This window comes from Podarcis gaigeae (assembly GCF_964106915.1).
Source record: "Podarcis gaigeae genome assembly, chromosome: 17".
NCBI lineage: Eukaryota > Metazoa > Chordata > Lepidosauria > Squamata > Lacertidae > Podarcis > Podarcis gaigeae.
In genome coordinates, this window is record NC_139694.1 from 8,860,138 (window position 1) to 8,884,755 (window position 24,618).

Genomic DNA, 24,618 nt, shown 5'->3' on the forward strand with positions numbered 1-24,618 from the left:
CAAATGCAGGCTTCAGGAAGCTATCCGCTAGCTGTGGGAGACACAGCTCTCCCACGGCTAGCGGAGAGCTTGCCTGCACCCAGAAGCTTGGGGCACGCTGAGCTCAGCACGCCCCAAGCTTCGGGCTTCGCGCTGCTCTCCCACGGCTTGCGGATAGCAGCCTGTTCTGGGGGCTGGGGTCGGGAGAAGCTCGGGCACCTGGGGGGGAAATAATTTTTTTTTTCTTTATTTCCACCCAAAAAACTAGGTGCGTCCTATGGGCCGGTGCGTCCTATGGGACGAAAAATACGGTAAGTACTTAATTCGGTCCCGAGGTCCGTTCTTAACCTGAAACTGTTCTTAACCTGAAGCACCATTTTAGCTAATGGGGCCTCCCGCTGCCACTGCGCCGCCAGAGCACAATTTCTGTTCTCATCCTGAAGCAAAGTGCTTGAGCTGAAGCACTATTTCTGGGTTAGCGGAGTCTGTAACCTGAAGCGTATGTCACCTGAAGTGTATGTAACCTGAGGTACCACTGTACTATTTTTAAAAAATCAGTTATTTTTTTAAGTAAAGCCAAAAATTCTTTCAAGGGGAAAAGGCAGAAATAGAATTCAGGGGTCAGTGCCTTGTGCTCACAGCCGGAAGGTGCAAAAATGTCAACAATGATGGAGTCAGACAAACAGGAAATTCTAAGGCTGGTCACTGTCTCAGATAAGACATGGCATTGGGACACTGCTTTTCAAGTATCCCAGTCCTAAACCCTGTATTCCTTGGGAGGTCACCAGTTCCTGAGAATCACAACCAGGCAGGGTACTGTTGTGCTTGAGTCCAAGTTGTGGGTTTCTCATAGACATCTGGTTGGCCACTGTGAGAACAAGATGCTTTGACTGGGCCTAGCAGGGCTGTTCTTATGTTCTCAGTGTACAGTGGTACCTCAGGTTAAGAACTTAATTCGTTCTGGAGGTCCGTTCTTAACCTGAAACTGTTCTTAACCTGAGGTCCCACTTTAGCTAATGGGGCCTCCCACTGCTGCCGCGCGATTTCTGTTCTCATCCTGAGGTAAAGTTCTTAACCCGAGGTACTATTTCTGGGTTAGCAGAGTCTGTAACCTGAAGCGTCTGTAACCTGAGGTACCATTGTACTTAAAGGTAAAGGTAAAGGGACCCCTGACCATTAGGTCCAGTACATAACAACACTTGTGCTATATGCACACTTTTACTTGTAGCTAATATTTCTTGCCCTAAACAGGAATCTAGGGGGGTAGTCAAAGGCATGGAATATGCAGTATATAAAGGTAAAGGTAAAGGGACCCCTGAGCATTAGGCCCAGTCGTGGCCGACTCTGGGGTTGCGGCATTCATCTCGCTTTATTGGTACAGCTTCCGGGTCATTTGGCCAGCATGACTAAGCCGCTTCTGGCAAACCAGAGCAGTGCATGGACACACCGTTTACCTTCCCGCCAGAGCGGTACCTATTTATCTACTTGCACTTTGAGGTGCTTTCGAACTGCTAGGTTGGCAGGAGCTGGGACCAAGCAATGGGAGCTCACCCCATTGCGGGGATTCGAACCGCAAGTCCTAGGCTCTGTGGTTTAACCCAGAGCGCCACCCGCATCCCTAAACCACTGTACTTACTTTGGAGCAATCCAACCGAAGTGAGCTTGGAATGTACCAATAAGGGTAGAGTCACTCCAAAGCAAAATGCCGAAATGCTGAAACCATGGTGACCAGCACTTTCAAATATAGTCAAAAGGACCACTAAATATCTTTTCAAATAACCTGTGATCCATCTTCTGATGGTTTTCAAGCTACCCATAATACACCAGGCTATATAACTGTTTAAAATTTGAGTCAAGGGCACAGTTTGAAGGTCCATGGGGCAGCTTCCTTGCACTTTCAGTTCCATGAAGGAGAAAGGCGGGATATTGATGTAATAAATAAATAAGTATAAATGCAGATTTAGGTTTTAAGTGTCACAGGAGGCAGGCTATTTTGCCTTTCAAATCAGCCCATATATTCAATTAATTTACACCCTACTCCAAATCACCCAATCAGTTCATTTACCCCCCAATTCAATTCTCAACACATCCTGGTCCAAATCAGTTTGATTCTCCTTCAATTGCCTCCCCCCAAATTATCTCTAGATCGTGTAATAATAATAATATTCTACCCAATAAACAAGACCACCTCGTCCAATCTAATTTTCTCCAAAATTCATTACCCATCCAGAATATACAGAAAGAAAAATATTTGGGACCTCTACTCCGCAAGCCTGTACTTACTGTCAATCACTAATGATGTAAAATATGGAGATGATAATATGGGTCTTTAGTACAAGTCTGTCATAAGATAATTGTGACAGCTAAGGCTCCATCTGCACTATACATTTTAAGCACTATCATGCCACTTTCAACCGTCATGGCATCCCCCAAAGAATCCTGGGAACTGGTTTCTTAAGAGTGCTGAGAGATGTTAGGAGACCCATACTCTCCTCGCATTCCCCTCACTTTGAAGCACAAATCTTAATGCTCAATCCCTCTTCCCAGGGGACTCTGGGAATTGTAGTTCTGTGAGGCCAAACCACAGTTCCCAGAATTCCTTGAGGGAATAAAAGTGGTATGAAACCACTTTAAATGCATAATGCGGATGAGGCCTATGACAATGAGCACATTAAGGTGCCAAATGCGAATAATTCTTATTGTGATTCACATCCTTTAGGAAGCCACGCAATCTTACCGGAAAAAGTTGCACGCGTCTTTGATCTCCTTTGGTTTTGCAAGCTCCTCCAACCTGGAACTGAAAACTTGTACAGTTGCCAAACAAACAAGAAACACATAGGTGGATAAAACCTCCGTGCATAAAGTGTAAGCTCCCTGCCAGAGATAAGAAACCTTTCTTTTCCGCATTCCCTTTCTGGGACACCACATGGCGAGTGTGGCCAGAAACCAAAGTCGGTGTGGCGAACAATGTGACTCTTACGTTTGTACAATTTCCTACATTCTAACCAGGCAAAAACCATGCATTGCCACACACAGGGACCTCTACCCAGGCTAGCAAGACTGCAAGCATATTAAAAAAAGGTAAAGGACCCTTGACAGTTAAGTCCAGTCGCGGACGACTCTGGGGTTCCGGCGCTCATCTCGCTTTACAGGCCGAGGGAGCCGGTTTTTTTCTGCAGACAGTTTTTCCAGGTCATGTGACCAGCATGACTAAGCTGCATCTGGCGCAACAGAACACTGAAACCAGAGCAGTGCACAGAAATGCCGTTTACCTTCCCACCGGAGCAGTCCCTATTTATCTACTTGCACTTTTTGGTGTGCTTTCAAACTGCTGGGTTGACAGGAGCTGGGACTGAGCAACGGGAGCTCACCCCGTCGCGGGGATTCGAACCGCCAACCTTCTGATCGGCAAGCCCTAGGCTCTGTGGTTTAGACCACAGCGCCACCCGTGTCCCTTGCAAGCATATTATACCAGTGCAAATGTTTGGGATCAGAACACCAGACAGTCTATGCAAAATGTTCTTATTAGAATTCCAGTCAAAGAGCTTATTCTGTTTTATTTTTTTTATTTGCATTTACAGAAGCAGGCTGGATTCCTACTTCCCTGTTCCTACTGCTCTGCCTTGAGAACGCTTACAGAAAACTGACAAGAATATGACAGGTTATTATGTTCATTTGATGCACACACACAAAAAAACCAACCACCTGATAATGGACTTAGCTAATTACATTTGAACTCCAAAGTCATTCCGTCATGTACAAAACTTGCTCCTAGGCAAAGGCTTCATTGAGAGACACCTTTGCACCTGAGGCGATGGGCCTTTTTTTCAAGCCAGGACAAGCCAAGACACTTTTTATAAGCAAACAGTGTCCCAACCAAGCAGGGCTTATGATGATGTTTTCTTGACAGACAGGGGCAGCAGAGGAAATACCAAGAGAGGAAGAGAGAATGAGAGAGCTCTGTGTTCCCTCCCTTTTCAGCAGTTTGTCAAAAAGGCAGGGAAGTTAAGTACAGCGCAGTCGGGCCAGACCTGGTGTGGGTGGGGTGTTCTCCATCCCACAGTCTTGCTGAGAGTAGCTGTTGACCTGGCAAGGTGGGGAGATCAAGGATCTAGGATTTCCTTGTAATTGAGACCGTCTATCAATCACAGAGGCTGATGTTGCACATCTGTACGACACAAGGGAGGCTGATCGCCGAAGAATTGATGCTTTTGAATTCTGGTGCTGGAGGAGACTCTTGAGAGTCCCATGGACTGCAAGAAGATCAAACACATCCATTCTTAAGGAAATCAGCCCTGAGTGCTCACTGGAAGGACAGATCCTGAAGCTGAGGCTCCAAGACTTTGGCCACCTCATGAGAAGAAAAGACTCCCTGGAAAAGACCCTGATGTTGGGGAAGATGGAGGGCGCAAGGAGAAGGGGACGACAGAGGACGAGATGGTTGGATAGTGTTCTCGAAGCTACCAGCATGAGTTTGACCAAACTGCGGGAGGCAGTGGAAGACAGGAGTGCCTGGCGTGCTCTGGTCCAGGGGGTCACGAAGAGTCGGGCAGAACTAAACGACTAAACAACAACAAGCACACAAGGCAAAAGTACAGGCAGCCCCAACTAGAGACTAAGGCCCAGCTATGGATGAGTTTTGTGGTTCTATTTCCAACAGATCCCGGCAATTTTTTAAAAAAATACCCTTCCTACAGTTAACTTTCTTCAAAGGATTTGCAGGTGACCAGGCTCCTATTTTGCTGGCCGCCCTCTAGCCAGATATTCGGCTGTACTTAGCCCAGTCAGGCAGAAACTATGTGGTGATCCCAGCACAGATTGTTGATGTGCTAGTAATGACAGACTGGCGTAATCTAGAACCACGAAACTGGCCAAGGTAGCTCCAAAACTCTGTATGTAAACAGATACCTTTTTCCTATTCCTTCCTGATTTGCTTCCAGGTTTGCTTCCATCATTGCTGTAAAATCCAACACCTAGAAGTTGAAAGATATAAAGCAGTTTTTGTGACTGGGCTCAGGTGCACAGGCGGTCCTAGAATGTTACTAAGGAGTATAGAATCATAGAATTATAGGGTTGTGGGTTCGAGGCCCAACACCCTGCAAGGTGGGGCTCGAACACACAACCCTCAGATGAAGAGTCTTAAACTGTTCCGACCATAGCTGTCAACTTTTCCCTTTTTTAAGGGAAAATTGCCTTATTCCGAATAGGATTCCTCACAAGAAAAGGGAAAAGTTGACAGCTATGGTTCCGACTGAGCTATCAGCCTGACATACATAATAGAGAAAGTAAAGCTGCAATACGGCTACTAAACCGGGAGTAAGCCCCACTGAATTTATCTGCAGACGTTCTTGTTTTCTTATGTGGGCCAGTGTAAATGGGGAGGGAGTGCATTAGAAAAGAGCCAAACCTAAACATACTGCCAAATAATTACTTTGACAGGAGAATTCCGACACACCCTTTTCTTGCTTGATACAGGAAGCCCTCCCGGGTTTATTTGCTATTTGTCATATGCATTCTTCCCCAGGACTGCACCCCAATGAAAATCTAGTATCATAGCCAGTATCATCACCTGCCTTTGTCCCTCCTCCCACCTCCATGGACAATCGGCTGCTACAGGAGATAAACACAGATTAGCACAAAATAATAGGTGGAGAGAGGGGTACAGAGACTTTACAGTCCCCTTCAGTTTCCTCTGCCTGTCTCCAGGTTAGCTTTCAGAACTCTAAACAGTCAAAGCCTGGCTTATGTAGAAACACGGAATTGTAGAGTTGGGACCTCGAGGGGCATCTGATGAGGCCCTAAGCTACTGAAGGTAACAGGGCCTTTTGTCAACAACAAATTGTCGCTGCTTTTTGTGTTGAATATATGCTATATGATAATTTACGGACCTAACAGGTATCTAAAGCCATTTGCACATAAGAAAATATGTATTTTATCAAAGTAATTTTTGATCTGAAATACAATTAAGAAGAAGGTACATTAATAGTGAAATAATCATTAAGCTCTAACTTAAAATGATTTTTTATTCATAACAAACTGAATAATGCAAACACATTGGCATTTGGCAATAACAAAAGTTCCTTTACAAGCACAATTTACAAAGACTCATAACCTAGTCTCTAGAAACTTGCTATAACATGAAATAATAATTGTAGGTTTTATTTTATTTGTTTTTTATCTTATATTTTGGAGATGTACATCCAGTTTGCTTTTTCCTTTTTTGGGGGGGGGCAAGAGAGTGGGACCCTAAGCTATAGCTCGTTTAGCTTATACTCAAATCCGGTGATGACCTCCTGCAATGCAGGAATCTCAGCTAAAGCATCCATAACAGATGGCCATCCTCTGCTTAAAAACCTCCAGGGAAAACTTGGCGCTGCTTTTCACTGGAAAAGTACGACACTGTGTAGTCGGGCTCAGAGCTGGTTCCTATGAGACCTGCCAATTTACGGGTCATTCCATCGCTGTACCTATCAGCCACCACCGCACCATCCCAATTTCCTCCCAAGAATATTGAGTTCAAGCCCCACATTGGGGGGGGGGAGATTCCTGCATTGCAAGGGGTTGGGCTAGATGACTTTCATGGTCCCTTATAACTCTGTAATTCTGCAATTCTACAAAATAAACCTGTAGCACCTTAACATTGTAGCACGAGCTTCTACAAGCAAGAGCTTGCAACTCCAGTTCACAAAAACTCGTGTTTTAATGCCAACCTCCAAGGACCACAGATAGGCACATATTGTCCCAACCCACGTTTGATCTTCACAACAATCCTGAGAGGTAGGTTGGGAGCCAGTTTCTGGGCCGTGCAGGATTTTGAACTCAGGTCTCCTCCCTGTCCAAAAATTTACAGTGTCTCTCTCCTTTATGCAGGGACCAGCTCTTAACAGATCGAAAAATAAATTTCTTACTTTGATAATGGTACAGTGGTTAGAGCAGGGGTTCCCAAACCTGGGTCTGCAGCTATTTTTTTGGACTACAACTCCCATCACCCCTAGCTAGCACAACCAGTAGGCAGGGATGATGGGAAATGTAGTCTAGAAACAGCTGGAGACCCAAGTTTGGGAAACTCTGGATCAGAGCAGCCGAATAGGACTGGGAAGACCCCCTCAGCCATGAAGAGATTTGAGTGACTGTGTCTACTCAGCCTAATCTTCCCTTCAGATGAGAATAAAATGGGAAAAGAGAACCAGATAACTCTGCTTTCAGCTCTATGGAGGAGAGATGGGATACAAATGTAAATAAAGGCTTTAAAACTCTTTAAGGTGCCACGAGTTTTGTGGTTGGTGCAACAGTGGATTGGGAGGGCTCAACTTGAAAAACAATATATTCCTAATAACAGGCATCGAGTAAGATTTTGTTGGGAAATAAAAAAAAGTGAACTCATTATTCATATACTCTGCCCAACGTCATTAATATGTAGAAGTTACAGGTGGGGTTATAATGCGTGAGTTCTGCTCTCCTCTCATTTTTGTTGTCTAGGGTTGCTGAAATATCTTGCAGGCCGGATATTGTAAAATGAATGTCACAAGCAACAATTAAAATCACACTCAGCAGAAAGCTTGTCTAAGAAGCTGCAGTCAAGGAGAAAGTGAGCGATGGTTACAGAATTTGGAGCAAATAACCACAGAGGCCCTGGAATTTCTCTCTTACCTTTCACCTGATTGAAAACCAGGGAGAGAAACTGCAAAGGAAGGAGAAAGAGCAGGTGGGTTTTAATGTCTGCAACCTGTGCACTCAAACCTCAAATTACCGGCAATTACATACAGAACAAATGCTCCCTGTGCACTGACTTTTAACTAACAAGGAGTTTTTCCACCTAATTAAAGGTTACTTTGTTCCAGCAAAGCGATGGCTTTGGCATTTTGTGTGTTGCGACTGCTGGCAACCCAGCCTCTCCCTTGAATATCAGGGTATCGGAATGAGAACCAGGGTACACTGTCAGAATGCAATTCTACCTTTTGAATTCACACACTGCCCCAGATACACCTACACCAGCTGAAATCAGGAGGTTTTTAATGTTTGATGTTTTCTTGTGTTTTTAATATTCTGTTGGGAGCTGCCCAGAGTGGCTGGGGAAACCCAGTCAGATAGGGAGCATATAAATAAAATAATAATAATAATTTTATTACTTATACCCTGCTCATCTGGCTGGGTTTCTCCAGCCGCTCTGGGCGACTTACAGCATATATATTATTACTATTTATTATTTATTTATTGAATTGATATACCACCCTGTACCCGGACATCTCAGGGCGGCTCACAGAACAAAACCAGAACACAAAACCACAAAATATATAATCAAAATGAAAACTACAACCCAATAACCCATAATAAATATAATAAAACATAACACATTAAAAACTTCACAACTTCTCAGATGTATTTTAAAAGTTATGTAGTTCTTCATCTTCTTGACATCTGAAGGGAGGGCGTTCCACAGGGTGGGAGCCACTACCGAGAAGGCCCTCTGCCTGGTTCCCTGTAACTTCACATTTTGCAGTGAGGGAACTGCCAGAAGACCATTGAAGGTACACCTCAGTGTCTGGGCTAAGTGATGGGGTGGAGGTGCTCCTTCAGGTATACTGGGATGAGGCTGCTGTTTTTATTTTAGAAATTCTATACAATGAGAAGTGACAACTTTCATGGGACAGGATTTGGATTGCCTGACTTGCACCTTCAAGGTAAAGGTAAAGGTAAAGGTCCAGTCGTGACCGACTCTGGGGTTGCGGCGCTCATCTCGCTTTATTGGCCGAGGGAGCCGGCGTACAGCTTCCGGGTCCTGTGGCCAGCATGACTAAGCCGCTTCTAGCGAACCAGAGCAGCGCACGGAAACGCCGTTTACCTTCCCACCGGAGCGGTACCTATTTATCTTCTTGCACTTTTTTGACATGCTTTCAAACTGCTAGGTTGGCAGGAGCAGGGACCGAGCAAGGGGAGCTCACCCCGTTGCGGGGAATCGAACTACCGATCTTCTGATCGGCAAGTCCTAGGCTCTGTGGTTTAACCCACAGCGCCACCTGCGTCCCTGACTTGCACCTTATTATTACTTCTGCACAAGTATTACAAGGACATTTACTTCTTTTGTATCTGGCCACTACCCTGGCGCTCGCTCTCAGTAGCATCCTGGACAGAAGTGGAAAGAAAGTGAAAGGTATCTCATTCCCTTCTCTACAAACACCAGCCTGCTAGCGCCAAGCTGCCCCACTTTCCCCCTATAGCTGCAGGTTTACAGAAGCCAGGTTTGCTGGACAGCAGATGGCCTTCTACGGGGAAGACCACTTTTCAATAGGGGTGGTCTCTTTCTCTCCCACATTGTTTCCGTTGTACTCTTCTTTCCTTCCGATAAAACGGAAATATTTCCAAAAAGGAAATTTCTGCTCCTGCTCGCAGCGATTGGATGAGAAAGCTGCTTCCCGTCGGAAACAGAGGGCGCTCTGCACATGCTCACAAATCACACCTCCTTTAACCCGTTTTTTTTTCAAACCACGTTGCTTTCTTATGAGGGGATATGCACTCTGCATATGCGCAGAGGCAAGGTGCCAGAATTTTCTCCTGGAAGGAACTGTGGCTCTGTGGAGTCTTCTTTTCACGCACCTTCCTCTGCCTGCACCATCCTGCACTGAAGGCGCCTCTTCTAGATCTCCCCGCTGCAAAAAAAGAGAGAAAAGACACGCACGCGCTCTGCTGGCGCGCCCCTGTTTGTTTCGGTTGCCCGGGTAACCAGCGACTAGCCCTCGCTCCCGCGGGGCCTTCTGCACTGGCCGCCATGCGCTTAGCCAGCCCCCAGAGGGCGCTCCGACTGCTTTATCTTCTCTGATTACCTTACAAATGTTGTTGTTTAGTCGTTTAGTCATGTCCGACTCTTCGTGACCCCCTGGACCAGAGCACGCCAGGCCCTCCTGTCTTCCACTGCCTCCTGCAGTTTGGTCAGACTCATGTTTGTAGCTTCGAGAACACTATCCAACCATCCCGTCCTCTGTCGTCCCCTTCTCCTTGTGCCCTCCATCTTTCCCAACATCAGGGTCTTTTCCAGGGGGTCTTCTCTTCTCATGAGGTGGCCAAAGTCTTGGAGCCTCAGCTTCAGGATCTGTCCTCCCAGTGAGCACTCAGGGCTGATTTCCTTCAGAATGGAGAGGTTTGATCTTCTTGCAGTCCATGGGACTCTCAAGACTCTCCTCCAGCACCATAATTCAAAAGCATCAATTCTTCGGCGATCAGCCTTCTTTATGGTCCAGCTCTCACTTCCATACCAGCAAGCCACTCCAGTATCCCTGCCAAGAAAACTCCATGGACAAAGACAACAGGCATATGAAAGTTATGACCTTACACATAGAATCAGAAAAAGAGTTGGAAAGGCCCGGGAAGAATGGCAGATGAAAGTGATGGACTATATGGAACTGGCGGAAATGACTGGCAGAATCCGAGACCAAGGTGAAGAGTTGGTGGGAAAAGATTGGGGAAAAAATTAAAGTTTATTTACAGAAACATTGCAAAATTAAGGAATGTTAGAAGGATGTTGGAATGAAGTAATGTGGTTTTAGCAGAAATGATATAAAGGATTAGGTAAAAATTGATTTTTTAATTGCAGAAAGACGAGAATGTAAAATTACAGTATATTAAGATAAATTATTAGGATAAAAACAAAGCTGGAAAGGATTTGCTGAAATATTTAATTGAACACAAATAGAATACAAAAAAGGGAGGTGTGAGGAGGTCAAGGAAATAAGCAAAGGAAAGAAAGCTATGTAAAGGTTTCAGCTGTTTTTTTTCTCTTCTTTTGAATTGTTTGTATTTTTGTATTGTATTGTATTTTCTGTATTTTTTATTTTTCTTTTTTCTTGTTTTTTCTAATTTTCTCTTTGTAATCTTTAAAATTTGAATAAATATTATTTTTTTAAAAAAAGAGTTGGAAAGGGCCCCTTATGATCATCTAGTCCAACCCCGTGCCATACAGGAATCTCAGCTAAAGCATCCATGACAGATGGCCATCCGAGCTCTCCTTAAAAACCTCGCAAGGAAGCCTCACGGAAGTGAGCAGGACTTGCCTTCAACTTAAAACACGTACTGTAACCAGTGCCCGGATTTACTATAAGCTAAACAAGCGATAGCTTAGGGCCCCACTCTCTTGGGGGCCCCCAAAAAATTTAAAGGGGAAAAAACTGGATGTACATTTCCAAAATATAAGATAAAAAACAAATAAAACCTACACACAGCAACAGTGTTTTGTCTTGTGTAGGCTCCTGTGGTGCAAGTTATGGGCCCCACCTGCTAGCCTGCTCCCTAAAATATCACTGGTTTGCTCATTTCTATAGGGTGCCTACATTCTGCATGGACAAATGGCTTTAGATACCTATTCAGTCCATAAATGACCATATAGCATATATTCAATACAAAAAACAGCGACAATTTGTTGTTGACAAAGGACAGCTGGACACATAAAGTGGACACACCAACTACCTTCAGTAGTGGGATGCGGGTGGCGCTGTGGGTTAAACCACAGAGCCTAGGACTTGCTGATCAGAAGGTTGGAGGTTCGAATCCCCGCCACGGGGTGAGCTCCCGTTGCTCGGTCCCTGCTTCCAACCTAGCAGTTCGAAAGCACGTCAAAGTGCAAGTAGATAAATAGGTACCGCTCCGGCGGGAAGGTAAACGGTGTTTCCGTGCGCTGCTCTGGTTCGCCAGAAGCGACTTAGTCATGCTGGCCACATGACCTGGAAGCTGTACATGGCTCCCTCGGCCAATAAAGCGAGATGAGTGCCACAACCCCAGAGTCGTTCACGACTGGACCTAACGGTCAGGGGTCCCTTTACCTTCAGTAGCTTAGGGTCTCATCAAAACTAAATCCAGCCAACTGTAACAATATTGGGAGGGCAAGTTTCTTGCACAGCATGTCAGCACCTATTAACTTTTGAGTGAATATGATGCTTGCTTCAAGGGTCAGCATCAGACATGGTAGACCACCAGGGTCTCCTGAGCTTGCCCCTCCTCCTTGCTCCCACTCCCTGTTCACGTGTTCTTCGAAGGAGAGATGTTGCAATGGAAACTGACCCCTTGGTAGCTGGGGGTTGGGCCCAGGGCGAAAGGGCAAGCACGCAGGAAGAGCCCCCCCTTCACCAACTAAAGTCATCTTGCTGAATGCCCCCCCCCAAACCTAGAGCCATTACTGCTCTACCCTCCCCCCAGTAGCAACGTTGCTCAGCCTGGTCCAACTGGGGACAAATGTTGACCTTGTGCATAGCATTGCATTTGGCTAGCTGGATTTGCATGCTATGTTGAAGGTTTGAGCACAAGCAAGATACTGGGTGGAAGATGCTCTTGATTTGATATCGACTAAGTTATTGTGAACTGTAGTGTTGCTTGCATGTATGTTAATATGAAGGTGCATGTGGGAATGCTTTCTTCCTCACAGATAAACCTTCCTGCACATAAAAGTGGTATGAGAGGAGAAACACCAGGCTGGACCCTTTTCCCTGACATTATAGTGGTACCTCGGGTTACATACACTTCAGGTTACACACGCTTCAGGTTACAGACTCCGCTAACCCAGAAATAGTACCTCGGGTTAAGAACTTTGCTTCAGGATGAGAACAGAAATCGTGCTCCGGCGGCACGGCAGAAGGCGGCCCCATTAGTTAAAGTGGTGCTTCAGGTTAAGAACAGTTTCAGGTTAAGAACGGACCTCCAGAACGAATTAAGTACTTAACCTGAGGTACCACTGTATAGCTTTTGGACTTTTTAAAATAAAGAGATTTTTCTCCACCCTGTGGAGGCTTTCGATTCAGTTTCAATGACCTCTACGCCTTGGATTTTGCTCCCAAGTTCTGGGAGGGAACAATCGGTATAATCCACAAGGGCAGCCTTTCGCAACTTGGGTGCCCACCAGGTGTTTTGGGCTACAACTGGTACTGCTTTGGCAAAGGCCGCACCAGCGTTGTCTCCGCCACGTGTTTCATTGAAATAAATGCAAGCTGCTCAAGAACAGAAAAGGTCTGGTGGGCTGCGCCCAAGGAGACAGGAGTCAGGAGAGACGGGTGAATCAGCTGGCTAAGTAACGTTGCCATCTTTGTCCTCCAATGGTATCTCTATAAAGCCCTCCCCATTTCCTATTTTGTCTGCAACTGTGTGCTGCTGCTATTACATGACTTTGTGCTGAATATTATAAAGGGGTTGATGGATGTTTTCTGATCCTTCCCGAAACAGTGGGGGGGGGGGGCACACTGGATGCTGAGTAAATGAGAGTGTATAAATAGCCATATAAATAGGCCCCATATGCACTAGACATTTAAAGCACTTTCATACCACTTAAACTACCATGGCTTCCCCTCCAAAGAGTTCTGGGAAGTACTGTGTGCTAAGTCGGCTGAGAGTTGCTTGTTGTTGTTGTTTAGTCGTGTCCGACTCTTCGTGACCCCCTGGACCAGAGCACGCCAGGCACTTCTGTCTTCCACTGCCTCCCGCAGTTTGGTCAAACTCATGCTGGTAGCTTCGAGAACACTGTCCAACCATCTCGTCCTCTGCCGTCCCCTTCTCCTTGTGCCCTCCATCTTTCCCAACATCAGGGTCTTTTCCAGGGAGTCTTCTCTTCTCATGAGGTGGCCAAAGTATTGGAGCCTCAGCTTCAGGATCTGTCCTTCCAGTGAGCACTCAGGGCTGATTTCCTTCAGAATGGAGAGGTTTGATCTTCTTGCAGTCCATGGGACTCTCAAGAGTCTCCTCCAGCACCAGAATTCAAAAGCATCAATTCTTCGGCGATCAGCCTTCTTTATGGTCCAGCTCTCACTTCCATACATCACTACTGGGAAAACCATAGCTTTTACTATACAGACCTTTGTTGGCAAGGTGATGTCTCTACTTTTTAAGAGTTGCTAGGAGGCCCCTGTTCCTCGCAAAGAGTTACAATTCCCAGTTTCCTAGGAAGAGAGATTGACTGCTAAACTGCTCCGGAAACTGTAGCTCTCTGAGGGAAATGGGAGTCTCCCAACAAACTCTCAGCACCCTTAACAACCCACACTGCCCAGGATTTTGTGGGGGAAGCCACAACAGCTTAAAGTGATAGGATGGGGTCATGGGGGACGAGAAATGATATTGGAGACAAGAACAATAAATGGTCTTGTGATACCTTGAAGGCTATGGAATTTATTACAGCATAAGCTGTTGTGGAATGGAGTCTCGAACATCAGATGCATGAAATGTAATCCTAAATTGACAGGCATATATACACACACATAGTTGTGAAGGGGTTGGGCAAAAAATAAGCAGGTCAGAGGGAAACAAAATGCAAAAAAGGTAGTGGTAATTACATAAAAATATATAATTGCAGTGGGAATTAATATGCTGACACAGCACTGATAAGATGATTAACACATGTAGTGATACAAATCTGTCATCTCCATTCCATCAAAAGCTGATGAAACTTGACAGCAACCACAGGTGATGAATGTTGACAGGATTGGCATCAACAAGGAGGCAGAGAGAAACAAGAGGGAGGTATCAGCATGTTCAGGGTAACCTTGAAGTTTGCAGGAACAGCAAACGTATTTTAATAAAACAAAAAAAACCTAAGGGTAGCGGTTAACCAAAAATACTGATTTAGGGTAGTTGCAGAATGTGCAGTAACAGCTGGGAAAGGGAGAAATGGTGTGTGCATGTAGGAATGCTCTTGAGGAAATGGCCTGGAACCCTAAATAGGAGCACCTTGTCGGAGAGAGGGTACACTATAACATTTTGTTTTCACGGTTCAACAACACCATCTAACTCAGGTGGCTGGGTGCCTATCGGTTCGGAAGCAAAATGGGGCTACCCAAAAATAAGGCAATGGCTTCTACATACTGCAGGGGACACCTTAGGCAAGTGGATGTACGTTTTAGTGAGTTCAAAGAATACAACACTGATCACCACCACTAAAAAAAAACCAAAAACCAAAAACCACCCTGTCTTACAGAGGCCTGTGAGCTCACAAACTTTTGATGGCAGTTATATTTACAGAAGGGACACGGGTGGCGCTCTGGGTTAAACCACAGAGCCTAGGACTTGCCGATCAGAAGGTTGGCGGTTCAAATCCCCGCAATGACGGGGTGAGCTCCTGTGGCTCGGTCCCTGCTCCTGCCAACCTAGCAGTTTAAAAGCACGTCAAAGTGCAAGTAGATAAATAGGTACCGCTCCGGCGGGAAGGTAAACGGCGTTTCCGTGCGGTGCTCTTGTTCGCCAGAACTGGCTTAGTCATGCTGGCCACATGACCTGGAAGCTGTGCACCGGCTCCCTCGGCCAATAAAGCGAGATGAGCACCGCAACCCCAGTCGGTCACGACTGGACCTAATGGTCAGGGGTACCTTTACCTTTACCTATGTTTACAGAGAAATGCGGCACTGAAGAATCTGGACCAGTGTTTTCTGCTTGTGATTGAATAAGAACAACCCTGTTGGTTACCAGTAAAAGTAGCATAATGATCATATATTGCACTCCATGAATGGGCAGACTTCAGGTTTGTGGGATTTCCCCCCTCAACTAGAACTCCGAGATCCACCAACTGGTGCGAAAGTCATACCAATAATTTCCTCTTCCCCTAACTTTTGAGGGCACACCTCTCTCTCTCATCTTAGTTGAGAAGGGGAACCACAGGTAATCAGAAGAGGCATGGCAAACACCAGGACAATGTTAATTAAGCCAAGACAGCAAAGTAGAATAAAAATATTCTGTCTTTATATAACGGAAGTGCTTCAGCATACAACTGGAAGGGAGACACTGCTAGAAAACATCTGTACAATTTCTACTGTTAACAAAAACATTGAAAGGTATCTATAGCAATAGGGATATATGTACACACAGTATTTCCTTCAGTGTAATAAGAGGTACAGTATTTAAGTAGTTTTCCTTATCTTGTCACTGTCAATACAGGTTGGTCTGCATTAACATCACCTGAGAAATTAAGTAGGGGGACGGGGAGGGAGATATGAATTTTGTTTTACTAATCCTGGCACCTGATAACACTGTTTTGGACCTATGAGTGGGAAGCTACCGTTTTCAGGGTGAAATTATATGTGATGGCAGCAGATCCAAAATTTCAAACAAAAGTTCATTGAGCCTTGATTAGTAAATAAGTGGCATGATGTCCCCTGCCCAATGCAGCCCAGAATAAATTGAGAGGTCAAGCAAGCTTGGCTGGCAATTCTGCTTCCTCCATTCTCATCCCCTTGAGCTCTCAACAGAGGAAAGGGTATCCCTTTGCCACTGTCTTTGCTCTCTCTCCCTGAAATGGCTCTTCCTGTCCTCTTGCCACAGAAATGGCAAAGAACTAGAAATCCTTGTAAAAAGTCCTTCCCTGAGTCTCAATCAAAAAGCAAGAATGCCATCCCTTCTGTTTTATCAGTGCAGAGAAAAATGGCCAGTTAGCTAATTAACTGACCCACCAGCTCCACTCAGATCAACTGGCCAAAAGGGCCACACTAAAGTATGTAGACTACAAGAAAAGCCCAACAATTCATTATGTCTTTGTCTAGATTTCCCCAGTACTACTAGTTAACAAAAGCAGGAAAATACTAAGGGTTAAGGACAGTGGTTCTGTTCAGATATTGTTTTTCCCTGGGATTATTCTGCAGAGAGACCATGAAGGGGTTGTGGGATCGCCCTCTCTTTCTCACTCCCTTCATCATGGCAAAGAAAACAGGTGAGTGAACTGGGAAGTCTCATGGTTCTCTGAATGAACAATTTTATGTCAAAACCCTCTTTAAAAAGAGGCTATAATACTCTCAATCTACATATCAGAAAGAAGAAAAAGAATAGGGAGAGTGTTGCAGAAGAAAAAGAATAGGAAAATCTCTTACACTGATTTTTAAAAAATCCTTCTGATTAAGAAAGTGAGCCTAAGAGAAAACATACATGAAGTTCTTCAGAAACATGAAGCCCAGTGCCTCCCTGTGTCAAGATACACACAACTAGTTCTTTGGATTGTAGATCTATGTTCTGAGCAAAATCACCTTCCTATGTAAATTTGTGCTGCTTTTCCATAAGTCAGCCTCTCATTCAGTAGAAACCACCACACAACAGAGCCTCAACTGATGGCAACAGCTGTTGTCTATACAGTATTTGGCGTCTTAACTTGGGAGTGTCCAATAATCCCATTTTCTTTCCACGTGTTTAAAACAGGGTGGTTTTTCAAAGACACACATACTCTACTTTTACAACTTAAACCACAAGGTTCCTCACGACTTTGAAATCATCTTCACTGCAATTCCATACCCAAGGAATCACCACCACCACCATAAGATCTGAATTTAAAATAGCTCTATTTATGGCTGCAAGCTGGCAAGACAGGAATACTCTAGGTCCTAACATGGTACCCTATTCCAGCTTCCATCACACAACTTCTGACACCAGCTGTGCAATCAGTTCCCGTGTGTCTTTCAAGCTGGAAGAGATCTCGAAGCCATCTTCTGCCACATGAGTCCCGATCAGGAACATCTTTCTCTCATCTCCAATTTCAGATAATGCCAAAGCATCATGAATGTCTGTGATACAGTATGCACCTTCAATATCCTGCCCAAGAGAAATAGAAAAGGTTATATCTTAACCTACCTATCCGTGTTTTCTTCAAAGTAACACCTGCTACATGGAGAACTGCAGAACAAAGAGCACATTGTGACCCCATTAGAAAATGGCACATTTGGAATGCTAGCAATATCAACCATCCTGGACCCTGCAGTTGGCAAGCGAGACCTTGTTAGTGGTGCTCCCACTACCCAGCTAGCCATGGCCCATGTCAGGGCCTTTTCAGTGGTGGTTCCCTGTTTGTAGAATGCTCTCTCTGACAAGGTGTGCCTATTTCCCTCATTATTAACTTTTACAAATAATTTGAAAATATGCTGAGGCATACCCAGGCATTTGATGGCTGAAAGACACTAATGCTAACAACCCTGAGATGACTGGATGAGAGAACGTTTTAAACTGATTTTAGAATGCTATTTTTTATTGTAGCTGCTTTCAGAATTTTTTAAAAACGTTTTTTTAAAAAATGGATGTGGTTTGCCACCTTGAACTATGGGAGGAAGGGCAGGATTTAAATTGATTACAACAAAAACAACCTATCCTAAAAAGGTAAAGGGACCCCTGACCATTAGGTCCAGTCGTGACCGACTCTGGGGTTGTGGCGCTCATCTCGCTTTATTGGCCGAGGGAGTCGGTGAACAGCTTCCAGGTCATGTGGCCAGCATGACTAAGCCGCTTCTGGCGAACCAGAGCAGTGCACGGAAACGCTGTTTACATTCCCGCTGGAGCGGTACCTATTTATCTACTTGCACTTCGACGTGCTTTCGAACTGCTAGGTTGACAGGAGCAGGGACCGAGCAACGGGAGCTCACCCCGTTGTGGGGATTCGAACCGCCGACCTTCCGATCAGCAAGTCCTAGGCTCAGTGGTTTAACCCACAGCGCTACCTATCCTAGTAAGGTATTAAAGCAAGGAGCACAAACCATCAACAAAATAAAAGAGGAAGCAGGGATAGAAAAAAAGGTGAAGCTTGCTAAATAAGAGAGTCTCAGTCTCTGTGTGCAAGACACCAAAGTGAAACTCTGTTATTATCAAAAACTGAGATGCACAACTCACAATGGATCAGCTTAGAAATTGTCCCCCAGGGGAGCCATATACAGTGGTGCCTCGCTAGACGAAAAGAATTCGTTCCGCGATTCTCTTCGTCTAGCGGTTTTTTCGTCTTGCGAAGCAAGCCCATTGACAGCTTAGCGGATTAGCGCTACAGCTGTCAAGCGGCTTCCAGCGATCAGCTGTTAAGCGGCTTATCAGCGGAACAGCTGATAAGTGGCTTAGCGGCTTAGGAAAAGGGCGGAAAAAGCGGGGAAAAACCCCGCGGGGGGACGCAAGATTTTTTCGTCTTGCGAAGCAACCCCATAGGGAAATTCGTTTTGCGAAGCGCCTCCAAAACGGAAAACCCTTTCGTCTAGCGGGTTTTCCGTCCTGCGAGGCGTTCGTCTTGCGGGGCACCACTGTACATTCTACAATGACACACTTTCAAAAGACAAAACTACAAATTATACTCCAAGTTCTAGAGTTCACATTTACCTGCTTATTGGCTAGAATCATAAGAGGCAAGGTGGAGTTACTCTGGACCAACTGATGCAGAAGCTTCTTTGCAACAGGCAAGCGTTTATGATCTGCTGAGTCCACAACATAGATTAGTAGCAGGATTCTTGGCAAGTACTTCTTCCAATAGTCCCGTAAAGACTCACTGCCTCCAACTACAAGTCAACAGAGCAGGAAGACAATGAATCAGCAAACTTGCAAACTAAAGCCCCCAATTGTTCATCAAAACCTGGTCTGTATTCCTGGAACATCTCCTTTCAAATGGCTTTTTTTGGAACTCAAGAATTCATAAAAAAACTTAGGGGAGAACGCAGTCAAATTCCCTGAACAGTTTCCCACCACCACCCATCATGTCTTACAATACATATAGCTGCAGGAAAATACTGAATGCAGTACGCATTCACTCAAAACATTAGGCCATGGCTGTTGTTTATCAAACCAGGCTTTTTTTGATAAGCCTGATCTCCTGCCTAGCAGCTTTAAGTATGGTTAATTTACTGCCAGATAACCACCATATGAAGTCAGGGGTTGCTGTTAGCGTTTGAATTTTGATTTGTCTTCACTATGGCTTGGCATTGTTTGTGAACCCAGCATTCTTCCTTAATTATGATTTGTTTGACCACCCCATTCCAGATGCTTATTAAGCTACAAAGGCATGAGACTAAAAAACAAAGCAAGCTTTCATTATTTGTTTGATTGGCTGGGGGGCAACTTGCGGTCAGCTCATGATCTGATAAACAAAGCATGTCTTAGTGTCATGTGCAAACCAGGGCACTCAATTGATTTGGGACTTCTTTTTAGTGGATAGTTTTGGGGTCTTGTATCTCATATTAGTCTTTAGACAGATCATATCCATTCCCTTTGTCATTCACTTATTAACCATTCAGTTACTATACCAAACAGACATTTTCTGATAAGTTCTTCATTCTTGTATTCCTGACCCAGCACCTATCTTTATAAACATAAAACATTTACACTCTGCTCTTCCGCAGCAAAAACACCACTCAGGCTGGCTTACAATGTTTAAAATTTCATAAACACCTAAATAGTATTGTAAGATTAAAAAAATAATAATTTAAAAAGCATAAAATAGCGGAGAAAAACACCCAGCAACAAAATAGTGATTTAATGGTGATAAAAGTCTGGGATTTGTTTTTATAAAGTGCTATTTTTGCTAACTACTTCCCTGGGGAGAGAGTTCCACAAACAAATGCCATAAATGTGAAAAAAATAAATACTTCTGTTTCTGTCCTGTTTCATTTTGCTGAGCACAATCTTTTATTAACTAGAGGACAGGCTGTCCAACGAAAATGTAGAAACTGACTAGGGGGTCAACAGACGATAGTGTTTCATGTTACCATTGCAAGCCTCAAAGGCAAAACCACAGTCAAGGGAGACATAATCATTGATAAGTGTTTTATGTATATTTGCCATGCAAAAAAGAGTTGAGATGAAAGAGTCAAGGGTTATTTACTATATCAATTCCAGATGCACTTAATCGTCAGAGTGTCTTTTGGGCCAACAGAGGACACGATTTGCATGGAGACACTCTGAGGTTCAATATCTAACATTCTAAAATAACCAAAAGGATCTCAGGGGGCAGCAATGTAAAAGGCTCTTCCTCAAGATCTTAGAAAGCTGCTACCAGGAGGAGGAGTCTCCTTAAGCAAAATGTTGTAATAAAGGATGCAAAAAAATGTTTCTCATGAGATACCTATGCTTACTTTCTAGGAATTCCATCTTCATTTCTTCTGTGCTGACACACACGGCATTGAAGCCCTCCGTGGGAGCTGTGCTGCGCTTCACCTGGTTAGTTGCCAGTGAGTGCAGCACACTGGTTTTTCCAGCTCCATCCAAACCCAGAACCAGGATTTGCTTACTTGGTGGTACATCCTACAAGGCAAAACAACCAACAGATCATGCCAGAGATACATACTGGCCAGATGGACATACGCACTGTATGTTTCCGGGGGGGAGGGGGTGTGCCATCAAGGGTGGGGTTGTGTGTGGCAGAAAAGAGGGGAAAATGAGAAGGAAATTTCACATTAGGCAACAGTAAAATGCCTTCTGGCTCCATAACTGTCAATAACAACAGAAAGCAACAGCGCTTCCTTAACCACCCTGATTTCTTCAACCAAACTGCCTAACAGTAAGATTTTACTTTCATAAAAAAGAGAAAGTGTTAATAAGTTAATAAGGGAAAGTCACTACAGTACAGTGGTACCTCGGGTTACATATGCTTCAGGTTACATACGCTTTAGGTTACAGACTCTGCTAACCCAGAAAATGTACCTCGGGTTAAGAACTTTGCTTTAGGATGAGAACAGAAATCGTGCTCTGGAGGTGCGGCAGCAGCAGGAGGTCCCATTAGCTAAAGTAGTGTTTCAGGTGAAGAACAGTTTCAGGTTAAGAACGGACCTCCAGAACGAATTAAGTACTTAACCTGAGGTACCACTGTATATGATTTAGTAAAATATAGCTGTGGGGGTGGGGGAAATACCTGGAAGGGCAGTAAGGTGGAATGGAAACTTTTTGAGGGTTTTTGTTTTTTAAAAAATTGTAACACAACAGCAGTGGTAACCTGACCCCCCAAGTTACTAAACTAAATTTAATCTTCGGGAGCTTCATTTCATTGGGGCAGATCTTTAATCCGGTGGTAAGAAGATTAGCTGACAGAGGAAGAAAAGGGAAGGAGGGAAGACGCAATCTGCAAAGAACAAAACCCAACCGCTGCACATGAATCATCACCAAGTCAGCTCTGCCTGCCTTAACGGATTCCTGCCAAGGTGGAAGAACCACCCTCAGGGGGGTTTCTATTCTAATCTCTTTCCTCTCTACGACATTAATAGGATTCCACCTTGCTGGTTTTAGTGTAATCCAACCCTGGCCTCAAAGCATCGCTGAAGTCCACAGAGCACAATGTTTATGCCTCAGTGAAGAGAACTATAAAAGCTACCAAACGTTTTCAGAAATTGAAGTTAGCCCCTTATTTTATGCTAGGGGCATAAAACCAATCCACCAAACCAATCAACAGGTATTTTTTTACCACCTCACCTGCCCTCACTCCCTCTAATAGCAAACTGATGCAGTGTGTGCCAAAAGCTATATAACTGGAATAGCAATGCGGGGAATCAAGTGGGAAATACAGAGGTTTGCAAAAGTTGCTGTTTTACAAACAAAACAACCTTAGGTAGACAAAAGCCTCAGATAGTCATTGAAGACTGAGCATGCTCAGTAGTCATGGAATGCTGAGTGTCAGAAAAATAAGCAGAAAACTAGAATGGGAATTGAATGTTGTGCTTCAGCTATTTTCTGCTCATAGCATCCTGGAAAGGGCTTGGCTGGCATGTTGAAAAGGAGCAATTCAGGAAGGGAGGAGCATGCACTGCAACATTTTGTTGCAGGTCTCACCTGTGTAGCTATGCTAAGACATTTGTCTAACTTTGATAGCCAGAAAACAACAAACTTTCTTTCCGTTTACAAAAGCTCCCAAGTTTGGTCACTGCAGATGTGTTTTTTTGTGGCTCAGGCCAGGGACTGCTGACAAACTGAATTTATAAAATGAGCTTCTGTGCTTCCACAATACCCCTCTTTATGACCTCATTTCGTCTGATACCACTGGATCTTTGCTTGGGTTGAATCTGCATGTAGGAAACTGCAGAAAAACTGCACAGGGGAGAGGCATGACAATCTCCACATGGGATTTGCACATTTGTGTAGTCATTTTGTTATTTTTTTACAAAAGCTCTCATGCAGATACAGAAACATAGGTCTTTTTTTTTAATTAGCAGTTGCAAGAGAGCCAATCTGGTGTAGTCGTTAAGAGCGCTGGACTAGGACCTAGGAGACCAGGGTTCAAATCATAGGGTAACCTTGGGCCTGCCACTGTCTTTCAACCTAACCTACCCCACAGGGTTGCTGGGAGAATAAAGGCGAGAGAGGCAGAACGATGCAAAATTTTAGCTACTTGGAGAAAAAGTGGGTTATATATATATATTTTAACTTCTTTTTATTCATTTTCTATAACCAAACAACAACAAAGGGAGAAAAAGAAAAATAGCCAACACATACCAAAGAAAAAAGAAAACATCAACCAAAACAAAACACCTAAACCAACCAAAAAACAAACATTAATTAACAATAAATAATGATTGACTTCCCTCCATCTCGGTTTTGGGTTATGTGAATATTAAATCCATTCTGCAGTTTTTCATTTTTTAACGTAAACACATCGCAAGGGTTATATTAAACCTACTGTGATTTTCATATCTCTAGAATTTGTTTCCATATATGTTATGAATTTAGACCAATCGTCAATAAACTTTGTACTTTTTTGAAAAAGTGGGTTATAAACGTAGCTGGATCAGATTCACATTCATTCAGAAATATATCTCACTGAATTAAAGAAGGTTTGTGACAATCTGTGCATTCAACTTCAGCAGATAAAGTGATCTTCGGTTCCTGCAACTTTTGCCTCTCCTTCTAAAAAACAGGCACGCTGCCTGGCATTTCCTCTTTCCCAACTAGGTGAAGCCGACAATGTAGCGGAATTAAACTCTCCAAAGTACAATATTAGCAGCAGCAGCAGCAGCAGCAGATCTTCCCAAACTATGCCCTGACACTGCTCTTCCCCGACGGCAAATGTAATTCTCGCACACGGGAGGCGACCAACCCACGTCTGGCTTCTTCCAAAATGTAGGATGGAGAGTCTCACAGGACAGAAACCTAAGCAGAAGTCTATATAGAGTAAGAGCTGCCTTTCCCTTTCTGCGCGCTGGGATTCATTTCGCCCAGGCGAGCCTGAAACGCGCGCAGGCAGGGCCAGACACGCGTTCTAACTTCCGTGCTAGCTGCACGTGAGAACCGGGCTTAAAAAATTCCGAGATATATCGGGGGAAACGCAGTGGGTTAGCTATATACATATGCTTACCTGGCTCTCGGGGGCCCTTGCGCAGCCCAGGGCGGCCCTTTCTTGAGAGCTGAGTAAGGGTTGCTGCTGTTGCTGTTGCTCCTCGGGCCCCTGAGCAGCTTCTGAGGGGAAATAGCTCCTCCACACGGCGTAGGCGACCCCGCCGGCGACAGCAACGGCCGTCCCCACCAGAGCGACCTGCCGCAGGCTGCCCGCCATAGTCAGCAGCAGCAGGAGGAGGAGGAGGAAGGAGGCGGCGGCTCAGGGCGCCGCCCCTGCCGCCAGGCGGGAGGCATCGTCGCCCAGGCCAAGGAAGGGAGCGAAGGGGCGCCGGCCGGCGGAGGGCGCGCACCCGCCGCGCGCGTTCTCGCGCTCCCTCAGAGGCCGCTCGGCCGGCCTTTCCCCCTGCTCCGTCCCGAGTCGGAGTCCCTCTCTCTTCCCGCCCCGCTCGGCATTGCTCCCCTCTCACCCCAGTGGCGTCCTCTCTAGCAGGAGGGCCAAGTTGAATAAAATATTGGGGGGGGGGGTGAGATTTACGTATGAGGTAAATAAGCTATAGCTTAAGGCCCCACTCTCTTGGAGACCCCCAAGAAATTTAAAGGAGAAAAAACTGGATGTATATTTCCAAAATAAAAGAGAAA

At 44.8% G+C, this 24,618-nt stretch overlaps 2 protein-coding genes and 1 long non-coding RNA gene across 5 annotated transcripts in view; 1 reads left to right on the forward strand and 2 right to left on the reverse strand.

Moving 5' to 3' along the window:
- Window positions 1-9,762, reverse strand: part of SPMAP2L (sperm microtubule associated protein 2 like) — a 31,860-nt gene extending 22,098 nt beyond the window's left edge. For 2 of the 3 annotated variants that reach the window (XM_083719545.1, XM_083719544.1), the window contains exons 1-3: window positions 9,574-9,762; window positions 4,888-4,952; window positions 2,717-2,776 (exon numbers count right to left, since the gene is read on the reverse strand). In XM_083719545.1, the coding sequence (XP_083575671.1) occupies window positions 2,717-2,776; window positions 4,888-4,952; window positions 9,574-9,747 (299 nt within the window). In that variant the 5' untranslated portion in view covers window positions 9,748-9,762. Of the gene's footprint in view, window positions 1-2,716; window positions 2,777-4,887; window positions 4,953-7,629; window positions 7,661-9,573 lie in introns of all 3 variants that reach the window. The other variant, XM_083719546.1, reaches the window with a different exon arrangement.
- LOC310835417 overlaps window positions 1-16,031 on the forward strand; it is a 56,052-nt gene extending 40,021 nt beyond the window's left edge. The window contains exon 2 of the long non-coding RNA XR_014559656.1: window positions 13,345-16,031. This is a non-coding gene — a long non-coding RNA (uncharacterized lncRNA). The remainder of the gene's footprint in view (window positions 1-13,344) is intronic.
- On the reverse strand, window positions 15,657-24,329 carry ARL9 (ARF like GTPase 9). Its single transcript, XM_083719876.1, has 4 exons — window positions 23,999-24,329; window positions 20,793-20,961; window positions 19,048-19,223; window positions 15,657-17,511 (listed from the first exon to the last, which is right to left on the reverse strand). Exons 1-4 carry the CDS (start codon window positions 24,194-24,196, stop codon window positions 17,332-17,334), a joined length of 723 nt encoding a protein of 240 aa, XP_083576002.1. The 5' UTR covers window positions 24,197-24,329; the 3' UTR covers window positions 15,657-17,331.
- Between the last annotated feature and the right edge of the window lie 289 nt (window positions 24,330-24,618).

Coding starts and splice junctions, on each gene's coding strand:
- ARL9 (XM_083719876.1), bottom strand. CDS start 24,196: ATGGCGGGCAGCCTGCGGCAGGTCGCTCTGGTGGGGACGGCCGTTGCT. Junction 20,962..23,998: donor CAAGGGCCCCCGAGAGCCAG/GTAAGCATATGT, acceptor TTTGCCTTGTAG/GATGTACCACCAAGTAAGCA. Junction 19,224..20,792: donor GAAGATGGAATTCCTAGAAA/GTAAGCATAGGT, acceptor GTTGACTTGTAG/TTGGAGGCAGTGAGTCTTTA.